The sequence below is a fragment of the Podarcis raffonei genome, chromosome 10, assembly GCF_027172205.1.
Source record: "Podarcis raffonei isolate rPodRaf1 chromosome 10, rPodRaf1.pri, whole genome shotgun sequence".
Lineage (NCBI taxonomy): Eukaryota > Metazoa > Chordata > Lepidosauria > Squamata > Lacertidae > Podarcis > Podarcis raffonei.
Window position 1 is genome coordinate 1,325,287 of NC_070611.1, and position 16,329 is coordinate 1,341,615.

Below are 16,329 nucleotides of genomic sequence, written 5' to 3' on the forward strand. Positions count from 1 at the left end.
ACTATCCAACCATCTCATCCTCTGTCGCCCCCTTCTCCTTGTGCCCTCCATCTTTCCCAGCATCAGTGTCTTCTCCAGGGAGTCTTCTCTTCTCATGAGGTGGCCAAAGTACTGGAGCCTCAGCTTCACGATCTGTCCTTCCACGATCTGTCCTACCCCTTCATGGATCACTGCCTTGCCGTGGCGAAGGGGCTTGAAGAACTCAGAGAAGCTATGAACTACGCCGAGCAGGGCACACAAGATGAACAGGTCATAGTGGAGAGTTTTGACCAAACGTGATCCACCTGGAGGAGGAACCGGCAAGCCACTCCAGTATCCTTGCCAAGAAAACTCCATGGACAAAGACAACAGGTACGACACATACACACATTCAAATCACTGTATCATACTTTGCCTCCCTCATACCATAGCTAAAACTATTGCTGCAATCTATTACCGCTGATATTATTGTACTATCTCTCCTCTCTTACAACTCTCTTTTTGTCTCTCTCTCTCCTCTTATACTCCAATCTCTCCTCTCCCCCCCCGGCTCCCCCCTTCTTCTTTCTTCTTCTTCCTTTTACTCCCTCCACCATTTACATATAGCCCATTCGTCTGTCTCTGCTTCTGAGTGCACTCCCAACCCCAACTTCCACCTTAACTGGACCCCAGTACAGCACCCCTTTGGGGTATATACAACCCCCTCCGAAACAAATATTTCCCCTGGCCCCACCCCTCTAATCTCTTGCATCTCTACCTGCTAACCCCCCCCCCTTATATGAACTGTCTGTCCGTTAGTCTACTCATCTTCTTACCTGCCCCCCCCCCCCGCTTTGGCGGCACCGCTGAGGCAACTACAGAAGCCCTACAGAAGTTCTTAAAACACAGGCTAGAAGTGACACAAATGACCACCTAATCCAAACGCTCTGCACAAGCCACCAGCCAAAGCCTGATCAGCTTAGCAACCCAACAATACTCAGGAACCACCACTGCCACAACTCCTAACCACCGCTCTACTCCAAGAGGATGCCAAGCCAACCTCAAACCAAAACCATCAGGGAGACTGAGATGCCACCAACCAGGGAGATGGCAAACAATGCTAAGACCGTAACTCCCCTTCAAGATGATGACCGCCCAGTAACGAAACGAGACCTGAGGGAAATGGAAGCAAGATTAGAAGCACGATTAGAAGAAACACTGAAGGCCACAATGGCTCCCATGCAGGTACTAATCAACAATCTAACCTCCAAAGTGGAAGCTCTAGAGAACAAGAACCAAATGCAAGAAAGAATAATAGAGCAATACCGGGAGGAGAATGCACGTGTGAACAAGAAACTGGACGAACTGGTAAACCAAATGGAAGCAGAACACAGAGAGATGAAAATTAAGCAAGCCGACCTTGAAGACCGCAATAGACGTTGTAACGTCCGCTTCCGCAACTTTCCTGAAAAAACAGAGGAGAAAAGCCCAGCAGACCTAATTATACACTGGCTGAAAAACATAATCCCAAGCCTGAAACTTGAGGCAGATGACTTGGAGAGGGCTCACAGAGCCCTAAAACCTATGCCAAAACCCAGCGCCCCCCCAAGAGACATCATTGTATGCTTCACACGCTACAAAAAGAAGGAAGAGGTATGGAACAGCATCAGAAACTTAACCAACCTTCGATATGGAGAAACCCCCATCCTGGCCTTACAGGACTTATCCCAGGATACCCTAAACCGGAGGAAAAGCCTGCGCCCATTCACCCAGCGTCTCCAACAAGCAGGGATCAAATACCGATGGGGCTTCCCCTTCCGCCTCATTGTAACAACTAATACAACACAACACACGGCCACCAACATATCTGAGGCCCTGCAACTACTAAAGAACCTTGAACTCGACCTCCCACCGGAATGGCAACCGACAAACCCACCAAGTGACAGCCCCAACCACGAGGAAACAACAGCAAACAACTGGACGACGGTACAGAAGAAAAAGAAACAACAGAAGCGGCACAACAACGCAAACCAATACAGGCAAGCACCATGCTCAGAACCGTCCCGCCGGCCATACGACACAAGAAACCAGACCAAGATTAACCAAACCAATTCATCGCAGATGGACAACCCTACAACAACAACCCCAGCTGAACGAAGCAACCAGGAAAAAACCACAAACTGAAGGACTGGTGATTCCCCCCCCTTTCCCCCTCTTTCCCCCCCAAAACATAGATTTAGTTAACACCATCAACATCCCCCCCCAGCCCCGCACCCCCACAGAAATCCTCACCCCAACACCAGTCCAGACGACCTCAACCACAATCCCCATCACCCACACCTTCAACATCCCCATACTCCATACTAAGGAAAAACAACTCCAACCTCAATAACACAACCCACAATCAGGCTAAAATCTGATACCCAACCAGCACTATGGTGGCACCAGAGCGTACCAGCACCCACATCCCCACCCCAACACACCAACAATGTTGCTCAAAACATTGGCAACATTGCTTATGAACCTTATACTTGACAGCGACGTTACAAAGTCAATTCACACCGTCTCACTGATAACCCCGTATCGCAGACAACAGGGGGGATGGCCTGTCCTTGAACACGGCCCTCCACACCAGCTGAGACCTAGGACCAACCGGCTAAATGCCAGATGGCCCAAAATACCCCAAACAAACACCTATATGACTACATATAGGAAACTCTCTACAACTTACCCCCTACTCTTTAACCCAAATCTTACTCTAATCCCACTAGCCCCCCACCCACCACACCCTAGGTCAGCGCAACCCCACTGGTTCTTTAAACAACACGAAGAGAGAGACACAAGACAACCCGAACGGGTTGGCAGGGAATCACCCCACATAATAGATAAGCAAGATGGCTAACCTTAAAGCAATTACATTAAATGTGAGGGGGCTGGGAAACCCCATCAAAAGAAAGCGCATCACCTCATACATAAACACCATGAAACCACACATCACCTTCCTACAAGAAATACACAACCCACCCAAAGGCAGCAAACTCCTGAGCGACCCCCGCTTCAGTCAACAGTGGGTCGCACGAGGCTCAGGGAAAGCACGTGGTGTAGCCATAATACTTAGTAGAGACCTGAACTTCACTGCCACAACAGTCCTCAAGGACAAAAAAGGCAGATTCATTTTCGCTAAAGGGACACTAGACGGCAAAATCAAACTGACAATCGGCTCCATATATGCCCCAAACGCGAAACAATTAGAATTCTTCCAGAAGACACTAAACAAATTCCTCTCCTTCTCTGAAGGGGAAGCAATCCTAGGAGGGGACCTCAATCTAAATATGAAAGGCATATCCCTGAAAGATATCCACCCTACAACCCCATGGGCAACCTTCCTCCGAAGGAAACCTCCAACAACTAGGAACTCTTACAAATTACTAAAATTGCTAAAAAACAGGGGTCTCTATGACATCTGGGGTGAGCAAAACCCGGGAGACATCAGCCATACATTCCAATCGGGACGCCATGATACAGTGTCCAGACTGGACAGCATTCTACTCACACAGGGTCTGATCCCCTCAGTGGAATCAACAAACATAGGTAACATTAAAATCACAGATCACGCCCCAGTAGAAGTCATCGTTAAAATAGGAGAAGGAACACAAACCACCCCATCATGGTCCTTCAGCCCCATCCTAACTACAAACAAACAAATTAGAGAGAATCTCACAAAAACCCTCCAAAACTACTTCGAGGAAAACGATGTAGACAATATAACAACCCCCCTCCTATGGGACGCAATGAAAGCGGTCACCAGAGGAGCTTGCATAAAAGAGAAAACATTCCTTAAAAAACAAACCACCTCAAAAATTAGCAAAATAGAACAAGACATCACAGTCCTCTCATCACGCTACAAACAAACAGGATCTAAAAAACTCCTCAAACTTATAGAACAAAAAAGGAGAGAACTAGACTCCTTAGAAATCAACAAAACAATGATCAACATTCTATACTCTAAACAACGTTTCTATGAATATGGAGGGAAAACCTCCAGATTACTAGCAAATAGATGTAGGAAAAAAGCACTCAAAACAAGAATACACTGCATCACCAAAAAAGACGGCAACATAACGTTCTCCCCCAAAGAAATAATCTCAGAATTTGCAGAATTCTACTCCAACCTATACACCTCCCATAACCCACCAGAGAGGGAAATCAAAAAATTTCTAGCAGGACTGACCATGCCTACCCTAACTGATGAGGAACAGGAATTCATGGACAGCCCTATCACCCCAGAGGAAATAGATGCAGTCCTCAAAAATCTGAAACCACACAAAGCCCCAGGCCCAGACGGCTTCACAGCAGAATTCTATAGGAAATTCAAAGAACCCTTGATGCCTTACATGACCCGCCTATTCAACGACATCATAAAAGGGGGTCCCATCCCCAAAACCTGGACCCACTCCAAAATAGTCTCCATCCCAAAACCACTAAAAGATAGCCTCAAAGTAGAATCATACCGCCCAATCTCATTAATAAACCAAGACTACAAGATATTCACATCAATCTTGGCCAACCGCCTAAAAATCTTCCTACACAAGTTAATAGCCCCAGACCAGACTGGCTTTGTCCCTGGCCGCAATATAACAGACCCCATCAGGAAACTACTGAACCTGATCGAACACAGCAAGGCAACCAAACTCCCATTGACAATTATGTCCTTAGACATCCTCAAAGCCTTTGATTGCTTAGAGTGGAAATACATATTAGCAGTACTAACTAACATGAAATTTGGCCCCAACTTCCTACAAATCCTCAAACAAATATACTCCCAAGCCTCAGCAAGATGCAGAACTAATAATATGGATTCTAATACTATAGCTATCCAAAGAGGCACGAAACAAGGATGCCCACTGTCTCCCTTCTTATTTATCCTGGCTCTGGAACCCTTAGCAATCCGCATCCGAGCAGCCACAGACATCAAGGGAGTGGAAATAAAAGGCAGAACCTATAAATTAGGGCTCTTTGCAGATGACCTAATGGTCACAACACCAGACCCCATAAGCACAGCAACCTCCCTAATCAGAGAACTCAACACATTTGCAATGGTGTCGGGCCTACAGGTAAATTTCACAAAGTCAGAAGCTATGTGCTTCAACACCCCTCCTCACACCCAAAAAGAACTCACAAAGGTCACCAAAATAAAACTTTGCCACACCAAGTTCAGATACCTAGGGGTACAAATAACCAGAAACCTCAATAAACTGCACCTCCACAACTACAAGCCCCTGTGGCGACAAATTAACAAAGACCTAAAGAGATGGAATAACATGAATTTCACTCTCTCAGACAAAATAGCCATGATCAAAATGATCACACTCCCAAAACTAACCTACCTATTCCAAACCCTCCCAATCTGGATCCCCCCAACCCAACTCCGCAGTTGGCAGAGGAAACTACACTCTTTTATCTTCTCACATAAAAAACCAAGAATAAGCCCCAAATGCCTGCACCTCCCCACCTCAGAAGGAGGATGGGGAATCCCCAACATAGAAGCATATTACATTGCCAACCAAATACGACATATAATCCCATATATACTCAAAGATGAGACAAAACAATGGGTACACCTAGAGAGGGACACAATTGAAAATACCTGCACCACAGCATACCCACTCCTCCCAAACAAACTAAAGAAAATTCCCACAACACTCAACAGGTACACACAGACCATGCTCAAAGCATGGAAAACACAAATAGGCAAACTATCCCCAACCCCATCCCCACTAATCCCCCTGGCGTACCACCCATTATTCCACCATGCAGCACAAAACCTCCAGATAAAAACCTGGCGAACCAAAGGCTTATATCGCCTAATAGACTTTTATAAAAATAACAAACCTTTGTCAACACAAGAAATACAAGACAAACTAGAAGACACCCAAATGCCCTGGTTAACACAACACCAACTACATGCCCTCTTAAACAACCCAACAGTAAAATTAGCAGCAACTAGGCCCCTGACAACCTTCGAAAACCTCCTCCTAACAACAAAGGGAAACAGTAAAGGGACGGTATCCGCAATATACAAAATACTACTCCAAAACCCCACAAACCCCCTAGACGCAATCAAAAAACAATGGGAGAATGACATAGGCTATGAGATTAACCCCACGCAATGGACCAGAATGTGGTCTAAACCTCCCTTTAAATCCATATCAACAAAAAGAAAAGAACTCACACTGAAACTCACCTACAGGTGGTACCTAACACCAAGGAAACTAGCGCTAATACGCCCAGGAACCTCACCAAAATGCTGGAGAGGGTGCACTTCCACAGGCACATACCTCCACATGTGGTGGGAATGTCCCAAAATCCAACTATTCTGGGCAACAGCCAAACGAGAAATATGTAAAATAACTAAACAAGTATTAGATATCACCCCAGAATTGGCCCTACTAAACATCTTCCAAGACAACAATGCCCATTTACACCACAAAGAACTCATAACCCACCTACTTTCAGCAGCCAGAAACACCATAACCAGACACTGGAGAGACCTGTCAGGAGTAAGCATGGACCAATGGTACCAAATAGTATGGGAAACAGCCCTACTGGAAAAATTAACTAATAAACTGAAACTGACACGGGGACAAACAGAAGAAGACACCTTCACCCCGGTATGGCTCCCCTTTATCACATACACAGCCCAACAGGACAATGACAATAATCCACCAACAGCATACAAATCAATATGGCTAACCTGATCCAAAACACCCACCCACCTCACTCACACACGAAAACAAAGATCACCACATCCAATCACAAACAAACAATCACACCGTACGCCAACCCCAAACTCTCTCACTACCAAAGGAACACAAGTGAACAACACAAACAACGCTGACACCAAACTCTACATACACTAAGCATAATAGAAACACTGCCACCCGACCCCACCCCCATCCATCTTCCCTCTCTCCACCCCCCCTTTCTCTTTTCTTTCTTTTTTCTTCTCCCCCTAATGCCTCAACAAATGAAACGGATTTGTAAAAATGTTACATGGGAAGAAAAAAAAACGAGGCATTACACTTCTGTAAAACAAGAAAATCCTAAATAAAATAAAAAAAAAAGAAGTCCATCTGTACTCACCTTTTTAAAAGCAATTTAAGTTCTTAATGAGGCTTGGCATGAAAAACCAATTGTTAATGTTAGAAGAAAGAAAGAACATACCAAGCCCGTCCGGAGTCCACACATCATGATGAGGATCTCTTTGAAGTTCGATCTTTTACACCAGAGACTGTACATATTGAAGTCCCCCCCCCCCAGCTTCATCAGTTCAGAGCGTGTCTGTTATGTACTGAGTTGAATAGGATCCAAACTGCAGCAGTCTGATTGGTCTAGAACAATAGGATCCAAAAGGCAGCAGTCTGATTGGTCCTAGAACAATAGGATTCAGAATGCAGCAGTCTGATTGGTCCTAGAACAATGCAGCAGTATGATTGGTTGGCAGGAACTACCCAATCATGCTCCAGATAGAAGTGAATCCACAACCTGATTGGCTTACAGTAGAATTCCGGAATTAGCCAATCATGTGCAGCCCATTGTGTAAATAATGTATATAAAGCAGATACTTTGAGGGGACATTCATTCATTCCTCCTCACCACTATGAGCTGAATAAAGAGCATGAAATCACTTCGCGACTCTGAGTATATTTCACTGGCGACGAAGGTGGGATCCCGCTGAGCTGACTGCCACACACAGCACCGCAGCACCGCCACCTGCCGCACCGCTGCCTCGCACCGTGTATCCAGGCTTCAGCTCCGGGACACAAGGAACTCAGAATGGCAACCGACAACAGCTTCTCGCCATTCAACCCAGCATCTGGAGACTGGGAAGCGTACGCCTCCCGTTTCACCTTCCTCCTAGAAGCCAAAGGGGTCACCGACGAAGAAGACGCCAAGAAGAGGGCGATATTCTTCAGCGTCTGCGGAGAGGAGACGTTTGAAATCGCCCGGGCTCTCCTTGCGCCTGAAGACGTCGCTACTGTTCCATACAAAACAATAATGGAACAGCTGAAGGGGCACTTTTCGCCGCAGCCCTCAGTGGTGGCTCGTCGAAATGCCTTCTACGCAAAGCGGCAAGCCCCTGGGGAAACCATAACTGGGTTTGTGACCTCTCTCCGCCAAGCCGCCCGGTTCTGCAACTTCTCAGAGCTGGAGAACATGCTTCGTGACCGCCTCGTCGGTGGCCTGAAGGATGAGAAGCTGCAACGACGCCTCTACGCTAAGAAGGACCTAACGTTCCAGGTCGCTCTGGAGGAGGCCCTGGCAACGGAAGCTGCCGAGAGGTCGACGCAAGAGGCACGGCCGAGCCGGCTGTCCCAACCGAGGGTCCACCACGAAGACCTCACCGACGACTCAGGATCCGACAGGGAGGAGGTGCACCGAGTACAGCAGCGCACTCAAGCAGCCCACATACCACAGCTGCCTCGACGAGAAGGAGGGAACTGCGCAAGCTGTGGAGAAAGTCACGAGAGGAGGACCTGCCGTTTCCGCAACGCAGAGTGCAGGCAGTGCAGAAAATTGGGACACATCGCCCGGGTGTGTCGGGCTCGGCCCACCCGACGCCAGGCATCAGATGACCAATCCAAGAGCCCCAGGTCCCGGGGCCCAACGCACCAAGGCAACTCGACAGAGCTCACGGACTTCCAGGTATACCAGTTGCCCCACCCCAACGTAGAGAAAATTTATGTTGACGTACAGATAGAGGGGGCCCCATGCCGCATGGAGCTTGACACGGGTTCAACTCTATCCATAATCTCGGCAAGGACCTTAAGGAAACTGTGTCCTACTGGGGGTCCCAAACTCAGGCCGGCCCCATTCACCCTCCGGGACTTCCAAAAACGTAAGGTCCCCACAATGGGGGTGGGGACCTTCAGGGTGCAATACCGAGGGCGGACGCGGCAACTGGACTTGCTTGTGGTCAAGGGCCCCTACATTAGCTTACTGGGATTGGCATGGTTTGGACCACTGGGGCTAGCCGTCACCGGGGTGAACCACACTAGCTTACAAGTGGACGTGGACGCCATATGCAAGGAATTTCCGGGGGTTTTCGATGGGAAATTGGGACAGTATACGGGCCCCCCCATTGCTCTACAGCTTGACCCCGCAGTACGACCGGTCAGGCTCAAGGCCCGCCGGGTCCCATTCGCCCTGAAACCCCGTATAGACGAGGAATTGGACCGGCTCGTGGAGCAAGGAGTGCTGGAGCCGGTGCCTAATGCCCCCTGGGAAACCCCAATCGTCACGCCCGTCAAGCCTAATGGTTCAGTCCGCATCTGCGCAGACTACAAATGTACCATAAACAAGGCCCTCACGGCCCATGCATACCCAGTGCCAGTGGTCAGCCATGTTCTTGCCACCCTGGCTGGGTCGAAAATTTTTGGCAAGCTGGACTTGGCCCAAGCATATCAACAGCTGCCAGTAGATGAGGCCACAGCAGAGGCACAGACGATTGTGACACACAGAGGAGCATTCAGGGTAAAGCGGCTGCAATTCGGTGTCAGCGTGGCACCAGGCATATTCCAGAATCTAATGGACTCTCTACTTAAAGGGATTCCTGGCGTCACCCCCTTCTTCGATGATGTGTTGATTGCCGGGCCCACACCAGAGGAGTTTGAGGACCGCCTCCGCACCGTTCTGCACCGTTTCCAGACGGCGGGTCTCAAGGTGAAGCGGGAAAAATGTCTACTAGGAGTGCCTCAGGTGGACTTTCTGGGATTTATGGTGGACGCAGAAGGGGTCCACCCGACTGGGGACAAGGTACGGGCCATTTGTGATGCCCCAGCGCCCAAGAACAAGACTGAACTTCAGGCCTTCTTGGGACTATTGAACTTTTACCATTCCTTCCTTCCCCACAAGGCGGCGGTAGCAGAGCCCCTACACAGACTCCTGGACAAGCGGGCCCCTTGGGTGTGGGGCCAGCGCCAGGAGGCCGCATTCCAGGCAGTCAAGGACTTGCTTGTCTCAAACTCGGTCTTGGCACACTTCGACGAGAGGCTGCCGGTGGTGCTAGCATGCGATGCCTCGCCCTATGGAATTGGCGCTGTCCTGGGACACCAACTCCCGGATGGAAGAGAGGTACCGGTGGCATACTTTTCCCAGACACTCAACGCAACCGAGCGGAACTACTCGCAAATCGACAAGGAGGGTCTGGCAATCGTGAAGGGAGTAAAAAAATTCCATGATTTCTTGTACGGGCGGCCCTTCACCGTGGTGACTGACCACAAGCCGTTGCTTGGCTTATTTGCCCCTGAAAAGCAGACCCCCCAAGTGCTGTCTCCTCGCGTCCTCAGGTGGTCAATTTTCCTTGCCAGCTACCAGTATGCACTGATTCACCGTCCGGGGAAGGCGATGGGCCATGCGGATGCCCTCAGCAGGCTACCACTACCGGAAACAGGCCCCGACCCAGCACCTGCACAAGAGGTTATGAGCCTGGAGCTGCTTCCCGACCGCCCCATTCAGGCACAAGAAGTTGCACACCATTCCAAGAAAGATAGGGTCATCTCCCGGGTCCTGGACTGGGTGTGGAGGGGATGGCCCAGCAGCAGCCCCGGGCCAGAATTCGCCGGCTACACAACCCGCAAACATGAACTGTCGGCCCACAAGGGGTGCCTGTTATGGGGAAGCAGGGTCGTTGTTCCCCAGCCCCTCCGCAAAAGGGTCCTCACAGCCCTACACGAGACACACCCAGGGGTAGTAAGAATGAAGGCCCTTGCCAGGAGTTATGTGTGGTGGCCGGGGATCGACGGAGAGATAGAGGCCTGGGTCAAACACTGCCAGGCCTGCCAAGAATCCCGCCCAGATCCCCCAAGGGCCCCAGTCCAGTCCTGGGAGTCCGCCCGAGCACCATGGTCACGCCTGCATGTGGACTTCGCTGGCCCCTTTCAGGGGAAAACATTCTTCATAGTGGTGGACTCCTACACCAAATGGCTGGAAGTCGCACTGGTACCGTCCACTTCTACGTCCGCAGCCATCCGGGTACTACGCAGGCTGTTTGCAACCCACGGGCTCCCTGACACTCTCGTCTCAGACAACGGGACTGCATTTACGTCAGGAGAATTCCAAACCTTCACAGCGCAGAACGCCATCCGCCACATCCGTTCGGCGCCATTCCATCCTGCCACCAATGGCCAAGCAGAACGCATGGTGCGGACCACCAAGGACACCCTTCGCCGCATGACGCAAGGGGATTGGGAGTACCGCCTTGCCACATTCCTTCTAGCACAGCACAGCACCCCCAGCTCAACAACTGGCCGGAGCCCCGCTGAACTACTAATGGGTCGGCGCCTTGCAATCAGATTGGACCGCATTCACCCCGATAGAGCTCAGGATGAGGTAGTGGTGGGGGAAGGCAGGAACCCCCGGACCTTCGAGGCCCAGGACCCAGTGTACGCAAAGAATTTTGGGGCAGGCCCAGCATGGGTACCCGCCACAGTCACCAGGGTCACTGGCCCCGTGTCGTACGAGGTGCTAACAGATGGGGGGCAATGCTGGCGCCGCCACTGCGACCAGATACGGCGACGATTCCCGGGAGAAAACCAGGAGGAGGAAAGGTCAGAGGAGTCCCAAGGGAACAGAGGGGCAGTGAGGCCCATAGAGCACGAGGGGCCAGCAGGAGAGGCAGAATCAGTAAATACAGAGAGGACCTGCGAGGCCGAAAGGACACCGGAACCAGAACCACGACAGAGCGAGCCGGTTGCGCCAGACCAAATAGCCCCATCACAGCCAGCATCCTTGGAACACGAGCCAGAACCTGAACCCCGGACCAGGGAACACCCCAGGCCGCAACGCACACGTAGGCCGCCAGCGTACCTCGAGGACTATGAATGCGACCTCCCGGGCAGGACTGGAACTTAGAGGGGAGGGGTGTTATGTACTGAGTTGAATAGGATCCAAACTGCAGCAGTCTGATTGGTCCTAGAACAATAGGATCCAAAAGGCAGCAGTCTGATTGGTCCTAGAACAATAGGATTCAGAATGCAGCAGTCTGATTGGTCCTAGAACAATGCAGCAGTATGATTGGTTGGCAGGAACTACCCAATCATGCTCCAGATAGAAGTGAATCCACAACCTGATTGGCTTACAGTAGAATTCCGGAATTAGCCAATCATGTGCAGCCCATTGTGTAAATAATGTATATAAAGCAGATACTTTGAGGGGACATTCATTCATTCCTCCTCACCACTATGAGCTGAATAAAGAGCATGAAATCACTTCGCGACTCTGAGTATATTTCAGTGTCTGTTTGTTTTTCGAATCTTTATATTTTCCCAAACAGATGCATCCGGCCATGGGAGTGGCATCGCAGGAGTGCCAGTCGTTCCTTGCTCCGTGACCCACTGCCCTGCCGTCTGCCACACCAGCAATCTCGGACAAACCGCGGGTGACCGAGACAGTCCTCCCCTACCCTGGGGAGGCTGCCAGGGCTAATTACCCCCATATCAGCCCTGAATTATCAGAACGGCTGGGGTCCAGTCGTGTGGGAGTCCACCATTTCCCACCATCGGAAACAGGAAGTCTATCCAACATGTTATCAACCAATAAATTTGTGTATGTTTATTCAAAACCTGCCAAGGAGTCCAGTTCATCTCGTCGTCTTTTTAGATAATTTGTAAAAAGCTCCCATTCTTCCTTAAAGTCACAGTTGTCCTTGTCCTGCAGTTTATATGTCAATTTAGCCAACTCTGCGTAGCTCATCAATTTCTCTTGCCACTGTTCTTTTGTCGGGGTTTCCTCATTCTTCCATCCTTGTGCTATCAAGACTCTTGCCGCTGTTGTAGCATACATAAATAAGTTCTTTGTTTTTCTTGGCAGGTCTTGTCCTACAATCCCTAACAAAAATGCTTCTGGTTTTTTTTTTTACAAATGCCATTTTAAACATGTTTTAAATTCATTATATATCATTTCCCAATTTTTTAAAACTTCTCTACATTCCCACCAGATATGATAAAAAGTCCCTTCTTTTTCTCTGCATTTCCAACATGTATTTGACCCAGTTGTAGAGAACTGAATTTAAGGCTGGAAAAATGAGAAACCGAAATTGTCAGTTCTATTCCTCCCTAGGTTCAGGGGTTAGTGATCAGCTGGTGTGCAGGCACAAGCTGGTCAGAAGCCTGGCTCAGGGGCAGAATATGTCTTTTGCACTCAGATGGAGCCAGGGTCATCCTCTGGCATCTCCATTTTAAAGGATCAGGTAACATATGTTGGGGAGAAACTTTGCTGGAGATTCTGGAGAGCTGCTGGGCACTCAGGACAATTAGCTTGACCTGGAATAGTAATTATTACTACTTATTAAATTTCTATTCATCTGAAGATCACAGGGCAGTTCACAACCTAAAAATACAAAACGAGAACACAAAATACATAATAAAAACAGAAAAAACCAATAACCACAAACACATTTAAAAGGGGATAGAATATTAATCAGCCAAAGGCCTGGTTAAAGAGAAACGTTTCATCTGGTGTCTAATATGTTTATATAGTATGCTTCCTCCACCTCTGACACTCCATTTTGCATAGAAACCCTTAAGAATTAAACATTGTTCCAATCCTTTTACTAAGCACATAAAATAAATAATTAGGATTAACAGCTTGCAGCTTGGGGAAAAAACAAAAACATACACTTTTAACTCATCTGATGTTGCCCATCCCATCTTCAGTGATTGCTGGGCAGCACTGATTCCTGCTTGCCACCGATAACCCAGACCAGTCTTGGATAGGAATGGGAAGGGCTGCCTTGTTTCTTGATGCCTTTGGGGGATTTCAAGGTATGTGACATTGGGCAGCCTGATAGTCCTAGAAAGTTTGCCTGAACATGCAGTGCAGTAATTTAAGCTTTTACTCTTCTCCTTCTAGGCTGTCGCTTGGTTTACACCCATCAATTGGAACCAAAAGCAAACAAAGGAAGGAGAAGAGGGTGGCAGAATCTATAGAAATTTAATACAGCCTATTATTGGCATGCGCCAGCAAAAAGACCGATGGCAACCCAGGATGTTTGACGTTTGGCAGGGAAATGTTGGTCAAAATCTTACAGGGACAAATGAACCAGAATTTATTCTACGGTATTGCACCTGAATCAATTTGCATTATTTATGTAATGGTTCATATTATATCATACTATCCAACTTTTTCTTACCTGCTAGTTTTTGGGTACAACAAAGATCACAGCCTCAAAAAGAGTGGTGCAAAAGCAGGACTGTAGCTGGGGGGGTGGTGAGGTGGGCGATGGGGGGGGGCACAAAAATTGGCTTTAAAATATGTCCATAAATATAAATATTGATTATTGCCTCGTAAGAAATGGTTTTAAAAAGAGGGTGAATTGAATGGGTGGGGGAGAGGCAGAAAGAAGAGCCGTGGCTGGGGGTGCAATCTGGACAGTTCTGCCAGGGGCGCAAGATCACCCAGCTACGGCTCTGTGCAAGAGTGTGACACTAGCACTCTGTGTTTGTCAAAGGCTCACACCAGAGTGCTGGACCTTCGGCACTCTGGCGCAACCCTGCTCACAAGAAATGACCTGCCACAGCCACGGTCAGGTCCAGCAGGGCCTGCCACAGCCAGCCCCTCAAGCTGAGGGGGGGCTCAGCCCCATCCCAATATATGGGGGGGGGGCTTGGGTGTCCTCAGTCCCATAGAGTTGGCACCTATGCTAATAATTAAAATGGCTTGTTTATTATAAGGATTCCTCACTGTTCTTTGGGAAGCTCAGAGTGGCTTCTGTGAGGCTTCCAGTGGCCGTCCCTCATGGCACTTGTGCATTGTCTTGTTCCAGCAGAAGGTGCTTCTGGGCTCCTCACTGGAGCAGATTATATCACACCCTTCCTCCTTCACAAACCCAAGGCAACAGCAATTCCAAGTACCTTTCTTTTTCCCTTCTGGAGGCTTCAGATTTTAAAAGGCCTCGCATAAACATTTGCAAGTTTTTCCTTGAAAGTGTGTAGAGGTTACTCAGCACAGACAAATCAATATGGAAGAAGTCCATGGAGATTGGGGAGGGGGTGGGAAGCCTACCAGCTAACACATCTTTTTGGTTTTTGCACTGTAGTACTGCAGACTGGAATGCAAAAGCCTGCAATTTCAATACAAGTCTAACGAGCAAAGTCTTTGGAATTCTGCTGGCAGGGTAGAATGATAGTCTTTTAATTTAAAGCAGTTTAGCTGGATAAAGCTTTCTGCATGTAAATTCTTAGCTGTCTGTTCGCTAAAACATCATCTTCCAAAGTTGTACTTTGGAGGACACTGAATGCTCAACACATGAAATTGTAGGAGCCTTGAAAGCTTGTATGCCATGGTCACGATCTCCCTGAGGTGAGCCAGAGAAGCTATAGAAGGGTCAGACTCTGGTGAAATAAATGCCAGCTGACAACAAAAGAAGCAAACATAGCAAAGAACATGAGGTCCAGAGGAATGCATGAAGAAAGCCAAGGCCAACATTTATTATGTTAATGTTATTTAAAATATTTAAATAGATCAGAATATTTATATTTAGGATCGTACTTTAAGGGGCAGGGAAGTAAAAGCACCTGTGAGCAATCCAGATTGGATCTGGATCACATCAGTGAGGGAGGAGTGATTTATTCCCTCCTCCCTTAATGTTTTCCAAGTTAAAGCTGCTCCTGTGAAGCTGCTCTGGGACCTGCAGGAGAAAACATGCAAGCCATCGTATGGTTACCTGTGAGTTTTCCTCTATGGCAAAATAGTTAAAGGGGGAGAAATTGTAATTAGGTAAATAGCATTGGGGGTGGGGCTCACATAGGATCACATCAATAATTTTTTTCAGCAGTGTTTTATCAATGCACCTGTGTGCACTGAAAACACAGAAGAGGGAAAAGATGCGAGGGAAAGTCAAGCTATGGGGAACTGCACATTCTGCAGCTCCAAAATTTATTTTGGAAATTCTCTTAGTTAAACTGGAATTCTGAAAACAAAAAATTTTTTTCCTTCCAGTAGCACCTTAAAGACCAACTAAGTTAGTTCTTGGTATGAGCTTTCGTGTGCATGCACACTTCTTCTGATACACTGAAACAGAAGTTGCCAGATCCTTCTATATAGTGAGAAGGTGGGGAGGGGTATTACTCAGAAGAGTGGTGGGAATGGGTGATTGGCAGATAGCTGTGATGAGCCTGTTGACGACTCTTAATGACTGCAATAGGTCTTACAGGAAAAAGCAAGGGGTGAGAAGGTGAAAAATGGCTTTGTCATGTATAATGAGATAAGAATCCAATGTCTTTGTTCAGACCAGGTCTCTCCATGGTTTTAAGTTTGGTAATGAGTTGCAATTCAGCAGCTTCTCTTTCCAGTCTATTTCTGAAATTCCTT

At 48.2% G+C, this 16,329-nt stretch overlaps 1 protein-coding gene across 5 annotated transcripts in view; it reads left to right on the forward strand.

Annotated features, from left to right (window-relative positions):
• LMNTD1 (lamin tail domain containing 1) overlaps window positions 1-16,329 on the forward strand; it is a 267,223-nt gene that overhangs the window by 134,808 nt on the left and 116,086 nt on the right. For all 5 annotated transcript variants that reach the window (XR_008332541.1, XR_008332542.1, XM_053406837.1 and 2 more), the window contains exon 8: window positions 13,870-14,075. Coding sequence is in view for 3 of the 5 variants with exons in the window: in XM_053406837.1 (XP_053262812.1) it covers window positions 13,870-14,075 (206 nt within the window). In the remaining 2 variants the exon portion in view is untranslated. The remainder of the gene's footprint in view (window positions 1-13,869; window positions 14,076-16,329) is intronic.